Source organism: Mus caroli, unplaced genomic scaffold, assembly GCF_978045245.1.
Source record: "Mus caroli unplaced genomic scaffold, Mus_caroli_1 scaffold_9, whole genome shotgun sequence".
Lineage (NCBI taxonomy): Eukaryota > Metazoa > Chordata > Mammalia > Rodentia > Muridae > Mus > Mus caroli.
This window is the reverse complement of record NW_028227264.1, coordinates 87,663,523-87,686,120: the sequence shown is the minus strand read 5'-3', so window position 1 is coordinate 87,686,120 and position 22,598 is coordinate 87,663,523. Positions and strand designations below refer to the sequence as shown.

The 22,598-nt window shown below is 42.9% G+C and overlaps 1 protein-coding gene across 5 annotated transcripts in view; it reads right to left on the bottom strand.

The window, feature by feature from the left end:
* Positions 1-22,598, bottom strand: part of Washc3 (WASH complex subunit 3) — a 48,107-nt gene that overhangs the window by 4,890 nt on the left and 20,619 nt on the right. For 2 of the 5 annotated variants that reach the window (XM_021174421.2, XM_021174420.2), the window contains exon 6: positions 7,339-7,403. In XM_021174421.2, coding sequence (XP_021030080.1) covers positions 7,339-7,403 — 65 coding nt within the window. Of the gene's footprint in view, positions 1-6,744; positions 6,842-7,338; positions 7,404-16,428; positions 16,721-22,598 lie in introns of those variants that run through there. The other 3 variants (XM_085843078.1, XM_085843079.1, XM_021174422.3) reach the window with 3 other exon arrangements.

The following is a 22,598-nucleotide window of genomic DNA, read 5'->3' as shown; positions in this document are numbered from 1 at the left end:
TTTCCTATGGATTTTCAATGTAATACTAAAGTTTTACTGTCAATCAGTGGTCTTTGAGAGCTCTGTGGTATAGCAACAGGTGCTCAAGGGAAGAGTGGACACTGAGGTTCTGAACAGACACAGCACCGACTAAATACAAACCTTAAGGCTCCACCCCTAGATAAACAGCTATTGAAATCAACGGCAGCTGGGAGAGGCAAAATTGGGTTATCCAGTCCCAAGTGGTCACCATAGAAACATACAGATGAGCAAGTTCTACAATGTGGACTAAGCAGGATGAATATAAGTGTGTGTGTGTGTGTACATGCATATAAATACTCATTGTATGTGTGTATATATATGTACATTTACATCACTTATAGAAGAGGTCATACATTTGAGAGGGAATTGGTGGGTACAGAAGGAGCTGAAGGGCAAAGGGGCTTGGAAATGGTGAAAAACAGCATTTGTGTATTTAACTCTCAAAATAACAAAAGCTACAAATCAGACAAAGTTGCAATGACAGTGGAGCCCAGTGGTGGAAAGTGTACTTATTATTTGAGTACCTGGGCACAGTTCCCAGCACAAATGTTTGATATATTCTTACCAGTACTGCTAGTCAGTAGTTGAGAGCTGGCAACTAAAAAATACTGAATGAGTGAAAATTCAGACCAAATAAAATTCACCTATTTTTTTTTTTTTGGAATTGTGCAGTTGTGGAATTGAGATCTATTTTTAATCAGTTTAACCCTAATGTTTGTTCTATCACATGGTTAGATAGTGTGATGGCTTGTTTATATTTGGCCCAGAAAGTGGCACTATTAGAAGGTGTGACCCTGTTGGAGTAGCTGTGTCACTGTGGGTGTGGGCTATAAGATCTTCATCCTAGCTGCCTGGAAGTCAATATTCTGCTAGCAGCCTTCAGATGAAGATGTAGAATTCTCAGCTCCTCCTGTACCATGCCTGCCTAGCAGCCTTCAGATGAAGATGTAGAATTCTCAGCTCCTCCTGTACCATGCCTGCCTCGATGCTGCCATGCTCCTGCCTTAAGATAATGGACTGAACCTCTGAACCTGTAAGCTAGCCCCAATTAAATGTTGTCTTTATAGGAGTTGCTTTGGTCGTGGTGTCTGTTCACAGCAGCAAAACCCTAACTAAAACAGAAGTTGGTAACAGGGACTGGGGTATTGCTGTGGTAGGCCTGACCATGTGTTTGATTGGAAGAACATGGATTTGGGAAGCAGTGGAATGCTTTAAAAGGGACTCAATGGGAGATCCTAGTAGGATCATGAAAGACATTGTTACTGAGAATGATTTGAATTGTGTGGACCTGGCCAAAGAGGTTTCGATGGAGAATTTCAGTGTGTGGGCTAGAGAGGGTTTTGTGGTATTTTGGTGAAGAATGTGGCTACTTTTGCCATTGTTTGAAGAGTCTGCCTGAGGCTAAGGTGAAGAGACTCAGATTAATTGCATTGACAAAGGAAGTCTCAGAAACGCCCATCATAGCCTTTGTTCTCTGGTTAAGTCTCATGAAGAGCATTTTAAACGAGCATAGAAAGATGAGAAAGGAAAACTATAAAATATATGGTTCAACTATTAAAGGAGAACCAGGAAGTGAAATGGAGCTGAATCCTGTGTTCAAGGATATTACACTGAATTAAGGGAGAAGTAACCTTGAGATAAGATCCCTCCAGCTAAATTTAGGTCCAAGGATAGTAGTATAAACCTTTAATCCCAGGAGGCAGTGACAAGCCAATCTCAGAGTTCAAGACTAGCCTAGAACAGGGCAAGTTCTAGGTGAAGAAAAGCTTAAATCTAGACATGGTGGTACATACCTTTAATCTTAGGAGACAGGCATACAGAACTCTGAGTTCCAAGTCAGTCTATAGAGCAAGTTCCAGGACAGCCAAGCTTAAGCAGCGAAGCAGTTGGGAAACAGAAAGCTGGCGATAATGTAATAGAACAAGGCATTATGTTCCAGTCCCAGCAAGCAGCAGAACTCGGCAGCTTTGGTCATGTGGCTCTGGCTTTCGAGTGAAAAATAGAAGGGACTACTGGGACAATTGATGCTGGATACCTGGAGCTAAGAAATTAGTGGTGATTAAGAAGAGACCAGCATCACTGAGGTGAAATCTGGGAAGTGTTTTCTGACAGCACAAAGAAGCTGTGTTCCAGAGAGAGCCAAGGTTGTACTTGTGCTGCAGCTGGACTTGGCAATGTGTAAGGGTCACCCAGGTGGTACCTGTTTTGAAGGCATGAAGGGGTCATGAAGAACAGATAAGGCTTGGCACTGTGAGCAGCCATGAAAGGTCATTGGTGAAGATACAGCCTCGGCTGCAGTTGATAACCCAGGACTGAAGTAGTCATCCAAAGGATTTGAGGCCTGTCACCATGTAGAGAGCCTTTGAGAGGCTATTGGTGAAGCCTAGTTGGAGCAGGAAGACCCCAGTGTATTGGAGATGCCAGTACCATGGGATGATCACCAAGAGCAGCAGCAGCAGTGGAGTGGATCAACCTGAGCTTAAGAGTGCTACAGAGGGCAGAGCAGGAGAAGTGACGCCAGTCCTTTGGAGGAGCCCAGAAGATCATGTGTAGGTTCAAGACATTGGAACATTAATTAGTAACATTGAAGTTGCCTCGGAGACCCCAAGATATTTAAGATTCCAGAGCCATGGGCTATCTGCTGAGGAAAGCTGCTTAGAGGGAGTAGAACCAGCCCAGGAGAAAGAAGTCTGTTGTAGTCAACAGAGGTAAAAAAAAGGGAGTTGGAGATCTGAAGACCACTTTGACATCAGACGTGGAGATGCAGAGTTTGGAGTTTGCCCAGCTGGTTTCCTGTCTTGCTTTGGGGATTACAGTTAAGCGATTGGATGAATCTCAGAAAATACTTTAAACTTTGGATTTTAACATTTTGAGACTGCTATAGTCTGTGGGGACCTTTGAAGTTGGACTAAATGTATTTTGCATTATGCTATGTTTAGGTATGGCCCCCACAGACTCATGTTTAGACAAGCCTATGGGGGCCAGGGAGTGAAATGTGATGGCTTGTATATGTTTGGCCCAGAAAGTGGCACTATTAGAAGGTGTGACCCTGTTGGAGTAGGTGTGTCACTGTGGATGTGGGCTATAAGACCCTCATGTTAGCTGCCTGGAAGTCAGTATTCTGCTAGAAGCCTTCAGATGAAGATGTACAACTTTCAGCTCTGCCTGCACCATGCCTGTCTGGATGCTGCCATGCTCCTGCCTTAATGACAATGGACTAAACCTCTGAACCTGTAAACCAGCCCCAATTAAATGCTGTCCCTATAGGACTGCTTTGGTCATGGTGTCTGTTCACATCAGTAAAACCCTAACTAACACAGATAGCTAGTGGGGGAGCTGAGAAGAACACTGATGGGCTGGAGAGATGGCTCAGTGATTAAGAGCACTGACTGCTCTTCTGAAGTTCCTGAGTTCAAATCCCAGTAACCACATGGTGGCTCATAACCATCTGTAATGAGATTTGACACCCTCTTCTGGTGTGTCTGAAGACAGCTACAGTATATTTACATATAATAAATAAATAAATCTTCAAAAAAAAAGTTCCATTCAGTATTAAAAAAAAAAAAAGAACATCAATAAACATGGAAATTTTTCTTGGAAATTCTGCCATGTTTATCAGTTTCCCATTTTCTTGTATACCCGCTGTGGCTTTGTGATGAATTGGATAAAGTGGCCACTCACATTTACTCTGTTTACTGAGTAGAGCATGAATGTTTGTAGACCTAGCTCCATCCCATCCATACTAGCTAGTTTTATGTCAGTTGCACGCAGGTAGAGTCATCTTAGACGACGGAGCCTCAATTGAGAAAATACCTCCATAAGATCTGGTTGTAGGCAAGCCTGTAGAGCACTGTCGTAATTAGTGAGCAGCGGGGTTGTAGGCACAGCCCATGGTGGGTAGTGCCATGCCTGGGTTCTATAAGAAAGCAAGCTGAGCAAGCCAGGGGAAGCAAAACACTGAATAGCACTGCTCCATGGTCTCTGCATCAGCTCCTGCCTCCAGGTTCCAGCCTGCTTGAGTTCCTGTCCTGACTTCCTCCAGTGATGAACTATGATCTGGAAGTGTGAGCCAAATAAACCTGTTTCGTCCCTACTTGCTTGTTGGTCTGTGTTTCATCATAGCAATAGATGCCAAACTAAGACACCATCCCGAGTACCTTTCTCAGCTCCAGATCTGATCCCCCCAGCATAGGGCCAAAAATAAAAAGGTCTGCTCTTTGCTGCATAACTGGAAGTAGAGGTTTTCAGTTTGAGAAACTAGAGTATAATTTTAAAAGATGATATGCTGTGTATGAAACGCACCTGTTGAAAATATGAGGCTATACACGCAACTCGGGATCATAAACACGTTCTGACCTCAAGGCTTGGTAAATCCATTGTTTAGAATTTGCCACATATTCCTCATTAAAACATTCACAAACCACAGCTAACATTCACTAGACACTCACTGCCGGTCAGAACTCTGCTAAGCACCTACGTAATCACAGAGGAGCTGACCCTTTCCATTTCCCATGTCACTGAGGTCTCCCTGGCTACAGAGATGAGAGTGGCAGGGCAGACTCTAATCCTGACTGCCTTATGCTGACTGTCTCTTGTCTAACTGAGCCTGCGCCTCCCTTAATCACAAGAACTTGTTCCTAAGATGCACACGGGCAAAGGCCAATCTGTCACCCTAGAGGCACAGACCTTTTTATTTTTGACCCTATGTTGGGGATCAGATCGGTTATAGGAGTCTGTCTCATTACCTGAAGCTAATAAAAACACAGAGTGTATAAAAAGTTATACTTTTAAAGGAAAGAGAATCAGGACACTTTTTACTGCAAGTTCTTGGAAGAGGCTTATTTTATACCTAAGATTCTAAATAAAGCTGTGCTTTCCTTGGATGGCACATCCCCTCTTGTACTTGACGTCAGACTTCTCTGCCCAGGTGACGGTTCCTAACCTGTGTAAACCAGATTCCGCAGCACTAGAAGGCCTCCGAACAAGGTGGCCGTTCCACAGATACTAAGCTAAAAGGAGAAGGGAATGGTAGTAGTGGTGACTGTTAGTGAGTCAGTCCACTCTGAGCAGTGCCCCTGGTGGCCACTGCATGTGCCCATGAGGTAATGGGTCAGAAGTCTGCCTCTAGGCTGTGGTTATGGACGCTTTCTGTAAAGCCATGCTGTTACTGGAATCTACCCTCCAACTTGGCACCCATTTCCTCCCAGCTGAATGTTCCTAACATTTGTAGACAATGACATGCACTCACACTTGCTAACAGTAATAGAAGAGCTTGCTGCACCCCTGGACCTCTTAAGTGATGATACCTAATCCTCTTGAAGCACAAGGAGTTACCTAGGCCAACAGGATAAGGGAGAGAAAGGAGTTCTGAGGAGAGTGAAGACAACATATAAAAATGCCAAAAGGGAATAGGAAGATGTTAGGTTCAGATAAATACAGGCCATTTGCAATGGCTGCACAAAAGAAATGTATAGAAGTAGCAAGAGCTGAAGAAGTAATCCAGGACATGGTGGAAAAGCATTTACATGCGACAGTTAGACGCTAGACGCAGGCAAGAATGAAGTGATGAGCGAATCCACGTGGAGTGACAGGGATGCCTTGAGAGAGAACACAGAAGCACAGCAGGTGCTCCTGCCATAATTCAGGGGAGATGATGAGAGGCAGAACGAGCAGCAGTGGGCTGTAGGCATGTGAGTGAGCACGCATATGTGGTACTGAAGATAAGACGAGTCCTGGTGACTAACACGGTAGGGAAGAGGAAAGGAGCAAAGGTCACTTCAGCTCTTAGTGTCAACAGCTGCTGAACCAAAGGACTACGTGTAGAGACTTCGTTTAGAAAGGAGGGGAAAAGAAACAAGTGGACCACAGACCGGGCATGTAGACTATGCAGATGCTGTGCAGATGTACAGGACAGTGGCTTTCCTGTCATCCAGAGTGAAATGTCATCATTTTAAAGGTCATTTTTGATCTTCGTTATTATTTATGGTCTATTGTGTATTTCCAGAAGCGAAGAGTCTCAATCCATGGTAAATGTACTTATAATTATGCAAAGAGAGTACCAAAATAGATTAAACCCAAATGTCCAATTCTTATTAAACTACATGCCACAATTCAACTCCTTTTAAAATGTCAGAAACAATTTCCAGAACACATTTTAAACAACGCAGATACCTTTTGTTCTAGTCACCAAGCCACATTTTGCAGACGATCCTTCTGCCATTTGGAAACACACCAAGTGAACATACATGTTGGAAAATCCATTGTTGGCAGGTTTAAAGACATTCTTGAATTTTACATTTTTGAAGATAAAATATGAGAAGATGACTTTTATGGTGTTTCATTTCCATAATGCACACCTTTTCCTCTGGAAAAGTGCTGGAGCCAAGAAAAATTCCAAAGCATACTGCTAGCACAGTCTGAACGCCCGGGTAACACCGGGCAAGCAAAACCTCCAACTGGAGAGACTCCTCACAAGTGTCTGAGACTCCTCACAAGTGTCTGGTGCTTGCAGAGCAGAAGAGTTGTGAAGAGCCCATTAAGATGTACAATTTATTCAGATGTACAACCCACATAGCAAGGTTGGCGTGGATGGGATGAATTATTATCAATGTACTGAGGCATCATTTCTCAGCATTTCTAAAAGACATTTTATAATAGCATGTACCCTGACATCTGTTTCATAATAACCATGAATGTGCACCAGGACTACTATTTATCCCAGTTACTTCTTAGACTGGATTAACCTAGGTCAGGGTAGAATAATTTCTTATGTATTGTCACCTTGAGTAGAAACTGAGGTAGATAATATCTTGTCACATCACTGCCAAAGAAAAAGTCAGTTTTAGGAAAAACAGCAGCAACAGCAACGACAATAGCAGCAACAACAGCAACGACAATAGCAGCAACAACAGCAACGGCAATAGCAGCAACAACAGCAACAACAACAGCAGCAGCAACAATAGCAACAACTGCAACAGCAGCAGCAGCAACAACAGCAAAAAACAACAGCAACAGCAGCAGCAACAGCAACAGCAACAACAACAGCAACAGCAACAGCAACAACAAACCCTATAAGCCCAGCCACCAAAATTGAGCAGACTCATAACTGAATTTCATCTCCTGAAGTGTGCCTTGGCTGGTTTTAGTGGCCTATGATATTTCCTTTTCTTTTTAACATAGCATGGGCATGATTTATGATGATCATATTCTCAACTATAAAACACTGTATAGGAAACATAAGAGAGAGCTTGGAATGTTTTTGTTGTAACTGACATATTTCCTATTATGTAGATGTGATTTTATAGAACTATTACTCACTCCAGTAGCTCTGGGTCCAGTCCTTCTGAGATCATCTTGTCTCTGATTGCCATCACTGGAACACCCTATCAAAGACACAGGGTAAGAATACAGTTATCAGAAAGCCTTACTCATTATTCCCATGAACAACCTAAAGGCAGACATGGAGGCACCTCAGGGTTTAAAGCAGCTCTTCCTTTTCTGCTATGGATGTGTGTGCAGAGCTCTTGAAGGATGAAATCAGCACCATCTAATCCACATAAACCCAAACTGAGTCACCGGGACTGTCACGTGGCTACTGCTGCTGCTGTGCAGGGTAAGGAGACTGCATTCTCATCAAAAGACGGAAAGCATGGAGAGCTGAGACGACAGCAAGTTTGGCTAAACTGATAGAATGAACAGCTAACTACGCTATCAAGTAAAATAATAAAACATTTCAGAGCTTTATAAAACATAGCATATGTAAGTGTAAATGGTCATGTAATAACCAAACACCCCGGCTTCAATTAGATACCTTAGGAATACAGAATCTAAGCAGTATATTACCCATCTTCTCAACACCGCTACAGACATGAAGCAAGGACAATAGAGTGGTAAAGTGGTAAAGTGAAAAACACTGATAGCACACGATAGCATTCAGGTTAAGATGAATATAAATGTATTTGAAAACAAGAGCTCATTCGCTGAGTAAACAGCCCCATATCTTCACATCGCTGGGGGTGGATATGTCACAAAACCTGTGGCAGCACCAAATGGTTTCTAAAAGTAGTACACTCCAAAATTAATTCAAACTTAAATACACGGAGAATCTGAGGTGTTTCTGTCAGTACTTGTCTGTGCTGTGGCAACCATTTTCTGTGAGGTAGAGTCACTGTGTTCTGAGAAGTAAATTATGATAGGGTTGGAAGACAAAGAGAATGGAAGATAAAAGTCTGGGCCCTTGATAACTTACAGAGTTAGACAAGACAACTGCAATATTGAAAGCAAAACAAAAGGCCCATCCAATATAAACAGACTGCCGTCTGCAGCCGAGTAACCGAGAGGTTAGAACAAGCCCTACTTTTGAAGTCTAGTTCCTAAAGCTAAGACTTGGGTAAAAGACTGAAAGCCCAAATCCACTACTTACATTTATACCAAGAGATCAGTATGTCTCCACCCTTACCTGAGAAGCTCTTTTTGCAGTGAATGGTGGCTAACAGAGCCATAGCTGGCCAAAGTACAGATCCTCAGTGCCTGTGTAGAGCTCAGCTCTGATGGGAAATCTATGTCATACCCTCTCCTGTGAAGACTTAGGGGATGGTCATGGAAGACAGGGCAGACAGACAATGTATCAGAGGCTAGGGGGACTGACCACTGCTGCCCAGATGAGCTCTCGGTTCCCCTGGTTGCAGGCATAGAACTGCACAAGATCAGACCGGTCAAAAGTCCATCAAGAATTGGGATAGGCTCACCAAGCACCACTGCTAACACAAAGGCTCTAGAGGTGGGAGAGAGAGTCAGAGATAGGCCGCCATGCTCCAGCGGCTGGAGCATGCTCCCTACAGCCATGCACAGACTGGCTGCATGCACTGGTATCAGTGGGAGAGTGGGAGGTGGTGGTATCTACTTAACTATTTAGGCTAACAGAATGAGAGAAGCTTAGAACAGTTCATTTTCCAAAAGCACCAATGTCCTATGGCTAAAAGGGGAAAAGAACAGAGCTCATGCCATATTTCCTAAAACCAAGAAGAACCAAACAACCTCTCAGCTCCTATTAAGTATGATTTGATGTCATAAGGTCTTTCTACAAACACAACTATGTGATTTATTTATCATATGTTAGCATAAGCCACAGGACATCACTGGAAAGGTTACAAAAATAAATTACAAAATCCAGAAAACAGAAGGGAAAAAAATGAGTTTTTTTAAAAAACAAAAAAACAAGAAGAAAAAAAAAACCCTCCAACAGCAGACTCTCCTAAAATATAGCACAAAAGGGCAAAGGAGATGGGAGGGAGGTGGGGGTGGGGCACTGTGGGGATGCAGGAGTGAAAACTAGGGATACTGGTAGAATCAGATACCCTCCCATTTTCATAGATCCGTGGAACTGATTAGAGTGGAGGAATAATGGACTTCTGAGCTTGAAGCTCCATATTTTAACCTTACTTTTCTGGAATTAGTTACAGGAAAAGAGCATGGAAACAGGCAAAGTCCAGGGAATCCCTGCCACATTTGTATATTGACACAGGTAAAGGAAAATACACCCAGTTTTCAATCTTCTGCCCTGCAGAGGCTTCTAATCACAGCTTCCTGTAAGTCTCATAAAGTATGCTAGAAAACAAAACCACTAATTGCGCCTGTGTTCCAAGGATGCCTTCCAGGATGCCTTCCGACGGGACCTGCTGTTGTATCTGCAGGGTCCCTCAGGGATCTGCTGTTTGCTACATTCTTGCTAGGAAGGACTTCAAGTAACAGAGTCTGGTTTGTTAACCATCAAAGAGAAGTGTCCAATTTCTAATCACGAAGAGACAAAGCGGTGGTCTAAGGAGGACATAAGAGACCTCAAAATCTGAAGTCTACGGAACTGTGGGATTTTTTTTGGCAAGTGAGGAGGGCAGTTTGTCCAACATAAGTAACGAAGGAGAGAGAAAGCAGCCATGGGACTGGTGTTCCAAAAACTCATGTCTGCATTTGCGTCACTGGAGAAAGTGTGTAAAGAAGCCACGCTAATGAAATTAGGATGGCAGTACTAATGGTTAAACACTAGTTTCTTATATCACAAAAACTGTACGGAGGTTTCTAGGCCTGCCAATATTTACACATATCCGTTATTGCGTTAATGAAAACCAAGCTACTAAATCTCTCTATAAACCATGTTGAAATTTTCCTAAAGTTTTAGATCCAAAGGGGTGGGGGAGGGCTGTGCTCCTTGAAAAAAAAATAACAAAAACAAATCCTTATATTTTAGGATTTTTGTTTCTCTCTCATTTTAGGAATCGAAATGCAATAATTTAGTTGTAAGAAGTGGGAAATATGAAGCACTTTCCTTACATAGAGCAAGTGTAATAAAGTCTGAGCGGTCAGGAAGACACACCGCATTTTGTGGAGGTAGTGGAGGGGAGGTGACACCTGTAACCTGATCACCAGGCTCTGGCAGGAGATCCCAGGCTGGGGCCAGGCTGGGTTACACAGCAAGACTGTCTCAACCTGTTTTCATTTGCAGAGAGAGGTGTGTATAAAGTGCTATGGGCTGGAACAGGAGCCCGGGCACTCCGATCAGCTTCTGTAACGTGGTGAAACGGACTCAACCATATCTGTACCTTTTGCTGTTTCAAAAGTGCTATTTTTAATCATTTATGTTTGGGCAGTTGTTTATTTTGAGACAGGATTTCATATAGCCCAAGCTTGCTCAAATAAACCATGTAGCTGGGGGCTGGCCTTGACTTCCTGATCCTCCTGCCGCCACTTCCCAAACTGTGGTATGACAGGCATGTATCTCTATGGTTAAGAATGCCATTATAAAAACACATCACATTTTATGAAATGGTATGTTCTTATGTTAAGGATAAATTTTTTTATAAAGTATATATATATATAGTCTGTTTGCTGACCAAATCATAAAACAAATGTTCAATGATTTTTTTTTCCTCCTGGGAGCGTCCAGTAAAGGAATATAAAATTAATTTAAATAAATATCTTTAAAGCTTTAACATGTATGTAGCTATCTAAAGAAGGAAGCACTGTTATGAAGACGTGTACAGATTGAGAAAATGCTATGTTCGGATATTAATGTGGAGATGGTTGCTACTCTTTCTAACTCGAGCCTAAATATGCATGTGGGTTACAAACCTTGCCTGGTGGCAAACACAGTCATTTCTAGGAAAAGGAACAATGACCAATTTCTTTTGCAAGGATTATTTCAAGTGATGAGTGCTCCAGTCAGAAGAGCTTCCTCACTGTTATAAGCTATCTTTAAAGATGCAGGGACAGCTCATAAGAAAAGATGCGCAAAAGCCACATTAGCCATTCTCAGGGCCCAGATAGTTGGTAAGAAAACTACCATGTCTTTATTAATAAAATAAATATATTTTAATAGTCCTGTCTCTATCTTTTGGGGACAAGAAATTAAAGTCCATCTGGATACATGTGAAGTTTTAAAAGCTTTGAAAAAAATCATTTCCAAAAGTTAGGGATCTATTATTATGAGATAATTTAAAACATAGCTACATCAATTTTCCCATGTTATTAACACCCTCCCATGCCCCATAAAATATACTTGTAACATAATAAATTTCATGTGCTAATGACCAGCAGAGTGCATAAAATATTTTCTTTGCATTTCTAACTACTCAAGTATTTGTTGATTTAAGAGTAATTTGGTGCTTTGGGAGCCTAATTTCTTCCCCTTACAGTCATATAAACGAGGTATATAGAACTTATTTATCTTTGGGTTTTCTTTTTTGTTTTTGTTTGTTTTTGGAGACAGGCTCTCATTATGCAGCCTTGGCTGGAGGCTGGTCTCAAACTCACTGAGGTCTGCCTGCCTCTGCCTCCTGAATGCTGGGATTAAAGGCTAATCAATAGTGGAGCCATTACCTCATTCCCCTCAGAGGATAGCTTCTTTCTACACATGTATTCACTTACACTTTATATGTCACTGTACTTTAAATTTCTGACTAAACCTGCAAATAATTTGAAAATATTTATTCAAATTATGCATGAGTGTGCATGTGTCTATATAAGGGCATGTGCACATGAGTGCAGGTACCCTCAGACTTCAGAAGAGGGCGCCAGATCCTGGAGTTAGTGTTACAGGAGTCTGTGAGCAGTGCTATGTGGGTGCTGGAATAGAACACAATTTCTCTGCAAGTGTAAAATGTTCTTTATACTATTGAGCCTTCTTTTCAGCCTGGCCAAGTCATTATAAAATCCTTTTAGAATTTGCTAGTCAAATTACAAGTCTATGAGTTCAGATGTCAAAAACATGCACATATTATTTAAGTAAATTTAAACCCATTTCTCCAAATATTACACTGAAAGCCACAGACAAGAAGAGTCCAGTGATTGAGTACACGGAATGTTTACTTCTGGGTTAATTTCCCATTTGGGGTAGGGGTCTCAACAGCTGCATTATGCGTCTCTCACTCTCTGACCTTAGGAATCCATACATATGCAAAGAAAAACGGTCAGGGTTGGGTATCCATGGAGTTACAGAAATACAGTAAAGAGCCTTGAATCTGCTAATGATATGTCATCAGCCTTAGTCTAAGCAAGAAATTAAGGGTTGGCCCTTTGTGAACCGGGGCCAGAGAGGTGTTGCTGTGTGCTTGAGTCTTTTCAGGCATGGTACTTAGGTGGACCTGCTGACAGGCAAGCCTCTCCCTCCTGAGGGAGTGTGGTCTTGTGGTCTTTATTTATCCTCTCATAAATTAACCAAACTGACAGATAAACAATTAACAGAAAAGGCGAGGAACTATGTATTTTTAAGAGGAACAAACAGAAGGAAGTAACTACTTGGAGTTCAGTGGCTTTTTTCCCCTTACCCATCTGGAGAACTTTCTGGTGTAGAGCCTTCTTTCTGGCAGAGGTAAGACTGATGAATCAAATGCACATTCAGGTCGGGGTGAGTGGAGGACCTCACTTTCAGCAACGACTGTCCCTCCAATATGTGCCTATGCTTGGCGGCCCCTTAGGAGGCCCAGTGAGGATGCTGTCTGAGCCTTTCCTATAACTTCCAGAGAGGCGAGAGAGGTGGTGTAATAATAAAGGAGATGAAGTCACGAGTGGTTGCTTACTTGTGCTTTCTGTCTCTCCAGGATGGATGGGAGCGGGCGTTGTGTTATAGTGGTTTCCCACAACTGGAGCTCAATGTACCGGCACTTAGCAAAGTTAAAGAAAATGAATATTTGACTTGAAGATATTTCAAATAATGTACTTTATGTATTCTCTAAAGTGTTTTAATTATAATGCCATTAATAAAAAAATCTAATGAGTTCATGAATACATTTTTATGCTGACTCTTATGCAGGTCCTGGAGACTGAACTCAGGTCAGGCTTAGTGGCAAGTGGCCTGCTGAGACATTCTGCTGGCTCTCAACTACATTTTGAATATTCTTTTGCATTTTCTGTTTTCTTATTTACCACTTACCCCTTTTAAATTACTTAAATTTTAATTTTATTTCTATTTGTGTGTTTACAGCACACATGTGCGACCTCATGTGTGTCTGTGCCTGCGGGGGGTGTACTTGCTGGTGTCTGCTGTGGTCAAAAGATGGTATCAGATACTCTGGAGCTAGAGTTATAGGCAGCTGTGAGGCCCCTAATATGGGTGCTGGGAACCAAAGTGCAAGAGGAGCAGGAACTCTTAACTGTCGAGCCGTCTCAATACCCCTAAAACTTGTCTTTAATTAAAATTCATATTTAAAGTATCTGATACAGCATTGCAAACAGAGAGCTCAAGTGTGCGGCAGCCAAGTGTCTCTCATCAGCTCTAGGGGAGCCTGGCTCCAGGTGAGGGCGTCAGTTGGTTGACACTGGCTGTTCTCCGAATGCGACAGGGAAGTGTTGACCTTCTGAAGGGTCACGACTCAAACTACATTTTCCAAACACAACAAGCACCAAGCGTGAACGCAGTAAGGAGAACAACAAGCTCCTGGACAGAAACCAACACCTTGATAAGAGCAGCCCATGGAGCATGAGAGTGGAGACCCCCTCGGGGACATGGCAACAGTGACGTCATGAAGAACAGCAGCGTGGAGACAAGGGAGGCATGGAAAACGGCAGTGACCATACAATACAGGAGCCCAGTCTGCATGGCACAGACTTCCTGCCATCCTCACCACCCCTCAGGGAAAACATGGGGCTTAAAATCTGAGTTCAATTTACTGTTTATTGCTAACAGCATATTTATACAGGGGGGTAGGGAGAAGAGCTGGGTCAGGTGTCACAGGCCTATAGTCCCATCTGCCTGGGAGTCTGAGACAGGAGGACAACATGCTCAAGGACTGCCCGGACTACAGAGTACATTCAAGGCCAGCCTGGAAACTCACTGAGACCTCATTTCAAAAAACAAAACAAGAGCTGGGTGCCCAGCACTTGGGAGGCAGAGGCAGACAGATCTCTGAGTTGGAGGCCAGCCTGGTCTACAGAGTGAGTTCCAGGACAACCAGGGCTACACAGAGAAACCCTGTCTCAAAACAAACAAACAAACAAACAAACAAACAACAAAAACAAATCAAAAAAATCACACCCCCCTCCAAAAGCCCACAAAACCCCAAACCCAAACCCAAATAAAAAAAATCAACCCTCTCCTCAAACAAACCCAAAATTTAAAAGTTAAAAAGCAGGTTATAGCTATAGCTTAGTGGTAGCGTCTAGCTTCGTGTGTAAGAACACAGCATTTGGGAGGCCCTGGTTTCAATTCCCAGGACTGAAGGGAAAAAAATAGCCAATAAGAAACTCCCCAACATGTACATAATTTAAAGGCATACGCATACTTTAAAGGCATATTTCTTTTTGTTTCATTTTTGTTTTGTAGATAGGAACTCAGTATACAATTCAGGCTGATCTGGGTCTTCTATACATTCCAGGTTGCCCTTAAATTAGTGATCTCTCTGCCCCAGCCTCGCAAGTCCTGCCATTACAGTGTGCACCACTATTTCAAGTGTCTCGACATTAAATTCATGTCTGCTGTGACTTGTTCTGAGCGCCACAACTTTCAAGGCAACATGCAGATGCTAAAAAGAAATGCAAGATGATTTATAATGAACAACCTTTATAGAGTTTATACTCAGCGTCAAATAGCTCACAAATAGTATTCTTACAGTCCAGTTCACTGGGAGAAAATCAGTAATTTTTATATTTATCCAAGATATGACACAACATTTTCTCTCTAGGTTTTCTGATATCAAGTCACGGCACAGGATAGGCAGTATTGTGACTGTTGAGTTTTCTGCTTAAGGGAAAGGCCTAGCTAGCTTCTTGTACTTTTATTAAGGTGGATGTGAGAAGGGCTACCGGGAATACCCGAGTCCCATTTATTCCAGCTCACAGTTCCTCCTCGTGGATCTTTGTTCTACAAGGCTTATGTCTTACTTCGAATCAAACTGACAGAGCTGTCACTTAGTTGGCAGAAAATAGGAAGCCTGTCCAATGACTGGGTGTATGGCTTTTACCTTCAATAAGCAGTCTGAGATTGTTCCTTCATTCTACAAATCTTCCTATGTTCAGAAAAAATAGCCTTGATATTGATTGTAATATTACATATATTATTATTATTATAAAACCTCAGATATTATTTTACAACCCACATATTCATAATTATAAGTAACATATATTTGTTAAACTAGATCTGGAACCAGTGTGTGACAGCTGGCATCACCATAAACCGTAACTCTGTCTTTGGTCACAATGTTGATTAGTGATAAGCAGCCAGTCCTGGAGCTTTCTAGACAATGGGAAGCCACACTGTACTCACATAAAAAGGGTCTGGGGTCAGCTACTCTTACAGTAACTCCACTTTGCTCTATCTAAAGTGAAGACTGCGTCCCAGGCCCAAGGCGGATCACCTCTTGACCATCTTTAATAATCGTTTGGAGACTCTCTGCCCTTAGGTAATGGACATCTCATTTCCCTAGGCCAACGTTCACTGCTGGCAACGGATGCAGCAGAGCCACCAGGACCAGAGATTATTCAATTCGAATTTTAAGCAAGCCAAAGAAAATAGAGCTTCCAGAACTCTCAGTGTCTGAGGAGACTGTTTTGGCAAATATGGTTTCAAAAAGTACAAGTCATTAGCTTCCTTAGCGTGGAAGCAGGACTTTCCCAATGGACAATTTATTACTGGCACAAGATTCACCAAACTCTGCCAGTAAGAGGGGGGAGAGCACTGTTGGAAAAGTGATCTGTGCACACCATTCCAGTTAAGTTATAAAAGCAGTATGTAACTTAACAGAGGCTGGTGCCACACCATTATGGTAACAAGCACTAAATCAGAATCAATTATCTGCCACATTTGGAACAAAATTGTATTACTCACTGAAAAATCTCGCATAAAACTTATTTGAAAAGGAAAAGAAAAGAATCAGAAAAAGGTTGCAGGTGTTCCTGGAACCTTTATTAACGGCAAGGTCCAGATCTGAGGAGTCGTGAACAGATTGTAAACCTAGAAGGAAGTTCAGGTCTCAGTTTACACATGAGGAACCAGGTCTTGGGGTGACAAAGCTTGAACATGGTCACACACAGTATACAGCAAAACTAAGAGGCTCCACCAAGTTCCATTTCAGGGGTACATATACTTCTTGGCACTCAAGACTGTCTTTCAAAACAACTGCTTTCTGCAGTGTTTCCACATCCCAAGATGTGTAACCGAAAAGGGCGTCGAAGCCAAAATGCAAGGTACTGCTTCCTGTTCTGTGGACAGGGACTTGGGATACAAATGGAAGACCGTGTTAGTTTGCATCGGAAGACATTTACATTAGTTAATCTAAATTATGAGGCTTTAAAGTACATCTATGGGAACGTGACAAGTGAGGCAGGGCAGCTCTAAAAGCAACACTATTCCTGGAGACAGCCAGAAGGTGCTCATGGCATCTTAGGGAGGAACACCCCTATCGCCCCACAGTGCATCTTAATACTGAGAGAGCTTGAAAATAAAAACAATATGTCAAGCCGGGCGTGGTGGCGCACGCCTTTAATCCCAGCACTCGGGAGGCAGAGGTAGGCGGATTTCTGAGTTCGAGGCCAGCCTGGTCTACAGTGTGAGTTCCAGGACAGCCAAGGCTACACAGAGAAACCCTGCCTCGAAAAACCAAAAAAAAAAAAAAAAAACAATATGTCTGTAATCTACAGGACTCTCTAGGAGTGAAGTCGTGGTCACTACATGGGTAGTCTGCAGGGTTTCTCTGTATAGCCTGGGCTGTCCTGGAACTCACTTTGTAGACCAGGCTGGCTTTGAACTCAGAAATCCGCCTGCCTCTGCCTCCCAAGAGCTGGGATTATAGGCGTGCGTGACCACCGCCCGGCCGACTCCAGTCTTTATACTAGAGAAAACACCGAGAAGGCTTGAGAAGGATGCTTCTACCCTGTCTAGTTAGAGGATGAAATGATTCTAAACAATCAGGAGAGGAAGCAGGAAGAAAGATGACAGGGTCACAGGGAGGGAAGCTCGGCACAGGTGGAGTAAGAGCGCAGTGGCACTGACAGAGAGGCAGCACATGGCTGTTCCAGGTGAGGCTTTGCGGCACCACTGATCCCTTTTAAGAGTATGAAATTATACTGTGGCTATAAGTGCTGTGGGCACTTTTGTTAGAGACAGATTTCCTTTGTTTTAGACAAGGCTGTCTTTGTTTTTGTCAATACACTTCCTCCCCCCCAATTAATAGCATTCATAGGCTTAGGAACAGTGACCCTCAGTAGCCTTTGAGAACAGTGGGGCATCTCAGTAAAACCTCTGACCTTCCAGGCAGAGTAAAGCACTTTTCACTACCTTAAGACAATCTACAATGAAGGCATGCTCTAGAGTTAGCTAGAGCTGGGCTGCTTGCGGGAATGGCAGGGTCTTAGAGTTTCCATTGCTGTGAAGAGACACCATGATATGGCAACTCTTATAAAGGAAAACATTTAGTTGGGGCTGGCTTACAGTTCAGAGGTATAACCAATATTGTCATGGTGGATGGCATGCAGGCAGACACAGTGCTGGAGGAGCTGAAAGTTCTCCATCTTGACCCACAGTCAGCAGGACACTGTGTGCCACACTCTGTATAGCTTGAGCATCTGAGACCTCAAAGCCTGCCCCCACGGGGACAGACACACTTCCTTCCACAAGACCACACCTACTCCAACAAGGCCACACATCCTAATAGTACTGATCCCTATGCATCAAGCATTTCAAACACATATATCTATGGGGGTCATGGCTAGTCAAACCACCACAGCAGTAAATAAAGTATGCTTATCATCTTATCCATATCCCACTGAACTCTGCTCATTTCCACACTGAAGGAACTGAATCTACTGAGAAGAGTATACAATGGAGTAGAGAGTAAGAGAAAACAGGGCATCTCATCACCCTGGATCACAAGACCTTTTAGATTCTTCTCCTGTCACTGACAAACTAAACGAACAGTTGTCACAGTCGCATTTTCTAAAGCAGTTGGTGATGTCATCATCCTCCCATTCTAATTCTGACAGCTACTCACAATGTATGCAAGACACACAACAAGTGCTTATTTATAGATTAATAACTGGATTTGAAAAATTAGTGTCAACATTAGGAGGCACCTCCTGCCTTGGTCCTATAAAGCATTTAAAACCAACAACTTGAAGAAACAGGAGCTAATTATTCATTCCTATATGACTATAGCTAGAGCAGAGAACAGACAGGCAGCAACATGCTGTGGTTAAAAAGGCTCAGCACTGTCTCTTTAGACTGAGCGCCATTAAAGTGCTGTCATAGTTGCGGCTGTAATCACTATGATAAAGACCATGACCCAAAGCAGCTTGGGGAGGAAAGGGTTTATTTCAGCTTACAACTCTCAGCTCACAGTCTATCCCTTATGGAAGTCAAAGCAGAAACTGAAGGCAGGAACCTGGAGGCAAGAACTGAAGCAGAAGCCATCGGGGGGGGGGGGGGGGGGGAGCAGGGGTGTGTTTGTGTGTGATGGCTGCTTATCAACTTGCTTACCACAGGCTGCTCAACCTGCTCTCTTATAGAACCTGGGACTACTTGCCCAGGGGTGGTCCCACCAGTGGGCTGGGCTCGGCCCTGCCACTTCTACCATTAATCAAGGAAATGTCTGACAGACTTGCCATAAGCCAATCCGATGACTGCATTTTCTCAGTTGAGAGTCCTTTTCCTAGATGACCCCAGCTTGTATCACTTTGACAAAAGAGTTAACTAGCACTGGTGCTAAAGTGAATATAAAGATTACCTATGGCTGTTTTTCCTCAGACAGTTTCGCCTTTGACTGGTGATATAATAATAATAATATGTATAAATAATAATATACCTATAAACTATGTATGTACTAGGATGCTAATAGGGCAGGTAACTTACAGAGGATCCACCTCATAGGCATGTGAAGAACTTTCATTTTGTTATCTGCTGAGATGGCAGGCTGTATGATTAGGAAAAATGATAGAGAGAGAGAGAGAGAGAGACAGACAGACAGACAGACAGACAGAGCGAGAGAGCGCAATAGAACTGTTTTTAAGTAATTAATGACAGTATTATATACAGTCATAGAAAAGAGTATGAAATAACAATTTCCATAGTGCATACAGAAAACATGGCCGACTAGCACAGGGAGGGAGGTACTGCTGTTCCGGCCTCATGGAAGCCAGGATGTGGGATGAGGAGACTCGGAACGTGAAGCAATGGGGAGAAGCAGAGCCTAGGCTCAGAGCTGGAAAAGCACTGTGCTGCAGTGAGCAAGGATTTGTGGTTTGGTTTGAATGAAGAATGGAATGCAGAACAAGGAGCAGTAGGAAATAAAAGCTGGGTAATAAGAGTCTGGAATACAGGTTGGCACAATGAACTAAAAACAATAAAATTCAATTTAACTTGGATGAACTTCCAGTTTGGGGATGGCAAGGCAAAGATATTGTTTCTCCCTTTCTTCTTGAAAACCACCCCCAAACAGTTAGAAACCAACCTCCAACTTCAATGACTAAGAGGCTGTAAGAACCACAATGCTGGAAAATTAAAAGCAGAGACACGAAAGGATGGTTGATGAGCCAGGGTAACCGATAAAGGCCAAGTGCACGCGTCCCAGTGGGGGACACCACGAGTGAGCAGCAGCCCCACAAGGCTGGAGCACTTATAACACAGGAACACCTGGACAGAAGGCTAGTGGGAGGCCAGAGCCTAAAACAAGGAAACCTGGTTTCAACAGAAAAAGTCTGAGACAGACAAACTGACCACTGCTGATGTTCAGGCCCAGAAACAAAAAATACGGCCTAGAGTTAAGTAATTCTAGCAAGTTATGCTTTCTTAACAAAACATTCATTTTTAAATAAAAAATTATAAGATGTTTTAAAGTTAGAGACCATTTTGAGAACACATATAGTCTGGCTCTGACTTCCACATGGAGAGATTCCGATTCTGTGGGGTGGAGTCATGAATCTGTACCTCATAGATTCCTTATTCTGACAAGGCCAGAGGACACTGTCCCTAAACAAGGCTGACTAAGGAAGGCGTCACTTAGAAGGACTATTTTGAATGAAGAGCTGAAGGAAATGGTGAGGAAGCCACTTGGGGAAAAGTGTTTCAGACAGGGAGTAGCTGATGTGAAGAACCCCAAGTCGCTGAATGACTGCCCACTTGTCACATCACAGAGACCTGCAAACACGAGGCTGACCACACACCTGCCCAAGGACATCACCGGGCCGGGTGAGCTGGGGCAGTGAATGAGGACTGGTACCAGAAAGTAGCAAGCAGGAGACTTAGAGAGGATCTGCCCTTGAAGGCCTTACTTTATGTATTTAGTGACAAAAATCAGAACTGAAATAAGCTTTGGGAATCTTAGTTGGGTAGCTAATGTGAGCTCGGAAGTGTTTAGTAAACATCTGTGCCATAAGTGGGCAGGGGCAGGGCCGCACCTCTTCTGCAGGAGCTATGAGACTCTCCAGGTAGATGCCAGGGACTGACCCTACTCCCGGGTACTATAGTCCCAGTCCTATAACTGTGATGACTACCGCAGTGCGGAGACAATGGGCAGGGGAAGACACTCTCCAGGGGAAAGCCTCAGAACAGCAAACGACTTAAGCTGTGTGAACTGTTTCTTTATGCGATTCTCCTTCTCATATTGCTGGACCACAGCTGACTGGTTAACTGCAACTGTGGATGGCGGTGCCACCGATACAGAGCATTGCTATCCAGCACTAAATATGGTGTTTTTGTGAGAGGTTTCAGAAAATTCCAGTCCACTTTCTCATTTCTTATACTGATTAGGTCAGAACAAAACCAACATAAAAAGCTTTCATGTGTCATTTCTGAAGGCTTTTCTTTCTTATCTTGAGAGCTGTACAGTTTTAAGAATTTCTCTCTCAGGTGTAGTCTTTTCTGGGTTTTGGCTTTGAACTTGGATCCATCATTACTCATACTCAAGCTTGTCCTTGCTCTTATTAAAAATTTACACATTCTTACCCCCAAGTCCACCTTACTCCCCAAGCCTAGGGGCCAAGGCACCGACCGTCAGCGCACCATCCAAAGCCACACCAAGAAGAAAACACGGCTTCCCTTCACCACTGCCTGTGCAGACCCCAACCCCCCAGTCAGAGCTCTCTGCTGTAGGCCAGCAGTACTGGCCTTCAAGTCACAATGCCACTGACTAGGAAACAAATTTACTTTTTAGACTTCAGCACTTTGTTGCCTGATAACAAAATGCTATAAAAGCATTAATTTTCCTCTTCCCATTAATATATTTTTTATTACGTATTTTCCTCAATTACATTTCCAATGCTATCCCAAAAGTCCCCCATACCCTCCCCCCCACTCCCCTACCCACCCATTTCCACTTTTTGGCCCTGGCGTTCCCCTGTACTGGGGCATATAAAGTTTGCATGTCCAATGGGTCTCTCTTTCTAGTGATGGCCGACTAGGCCATCTTTTGATACATAAGCAGCTAGAGTCAAGAGCTCCAGGGTACTGATTAGTTCATAATGTTGTTGCACCTACAGGGTTGCAGATCTCTTTAGCTCCTTGGATACTTTCTCTAGCTCCTCCATGGGGGGCTCTGTGATCCATCCAATAGCTGACTGTGAGCATCCACTTCTGTGTTTGCTAGGCCCCGGTTTAGTCTCACAAGAGACAGCTATATCAGGGTCCTTTCAGCAAACGCTTGCTAGTGTATGCAATGGTGTCAGCGTTTGGAAGCTGATTATGGGATGGATCCCTAATATTTTTGATTAGCAGAAAAATAATAATCCAGTTAGCTCTTTCCAATTACGTGCAGTAGGGCTTTCTATAAGCATGGGAGTAAATTTACTTCTGCTACAGACAACCGCAAACATTTTCTACATTATGCCATGCATAATTTCTTAGAAAAACATAAACCCTAAAGGTATATATTAAAATTATTTTCTTATGTAGCCAAGTGTGCTGTGTTCTTTTTTTTAGAAACCAAATTACTGATAGATGAACAGCAAAATAAAATATACTTTAAAACCATATTTACACTGGCATATGGAAAGCAAACTCAGTTTACCAAACCCTCAGCTCTTTTTCATTTTTTTTGATACAGCCAAGATTTCAAATACAATAATAACAATAATGGCTCAGATCTACACTGAACTTTGTAAAC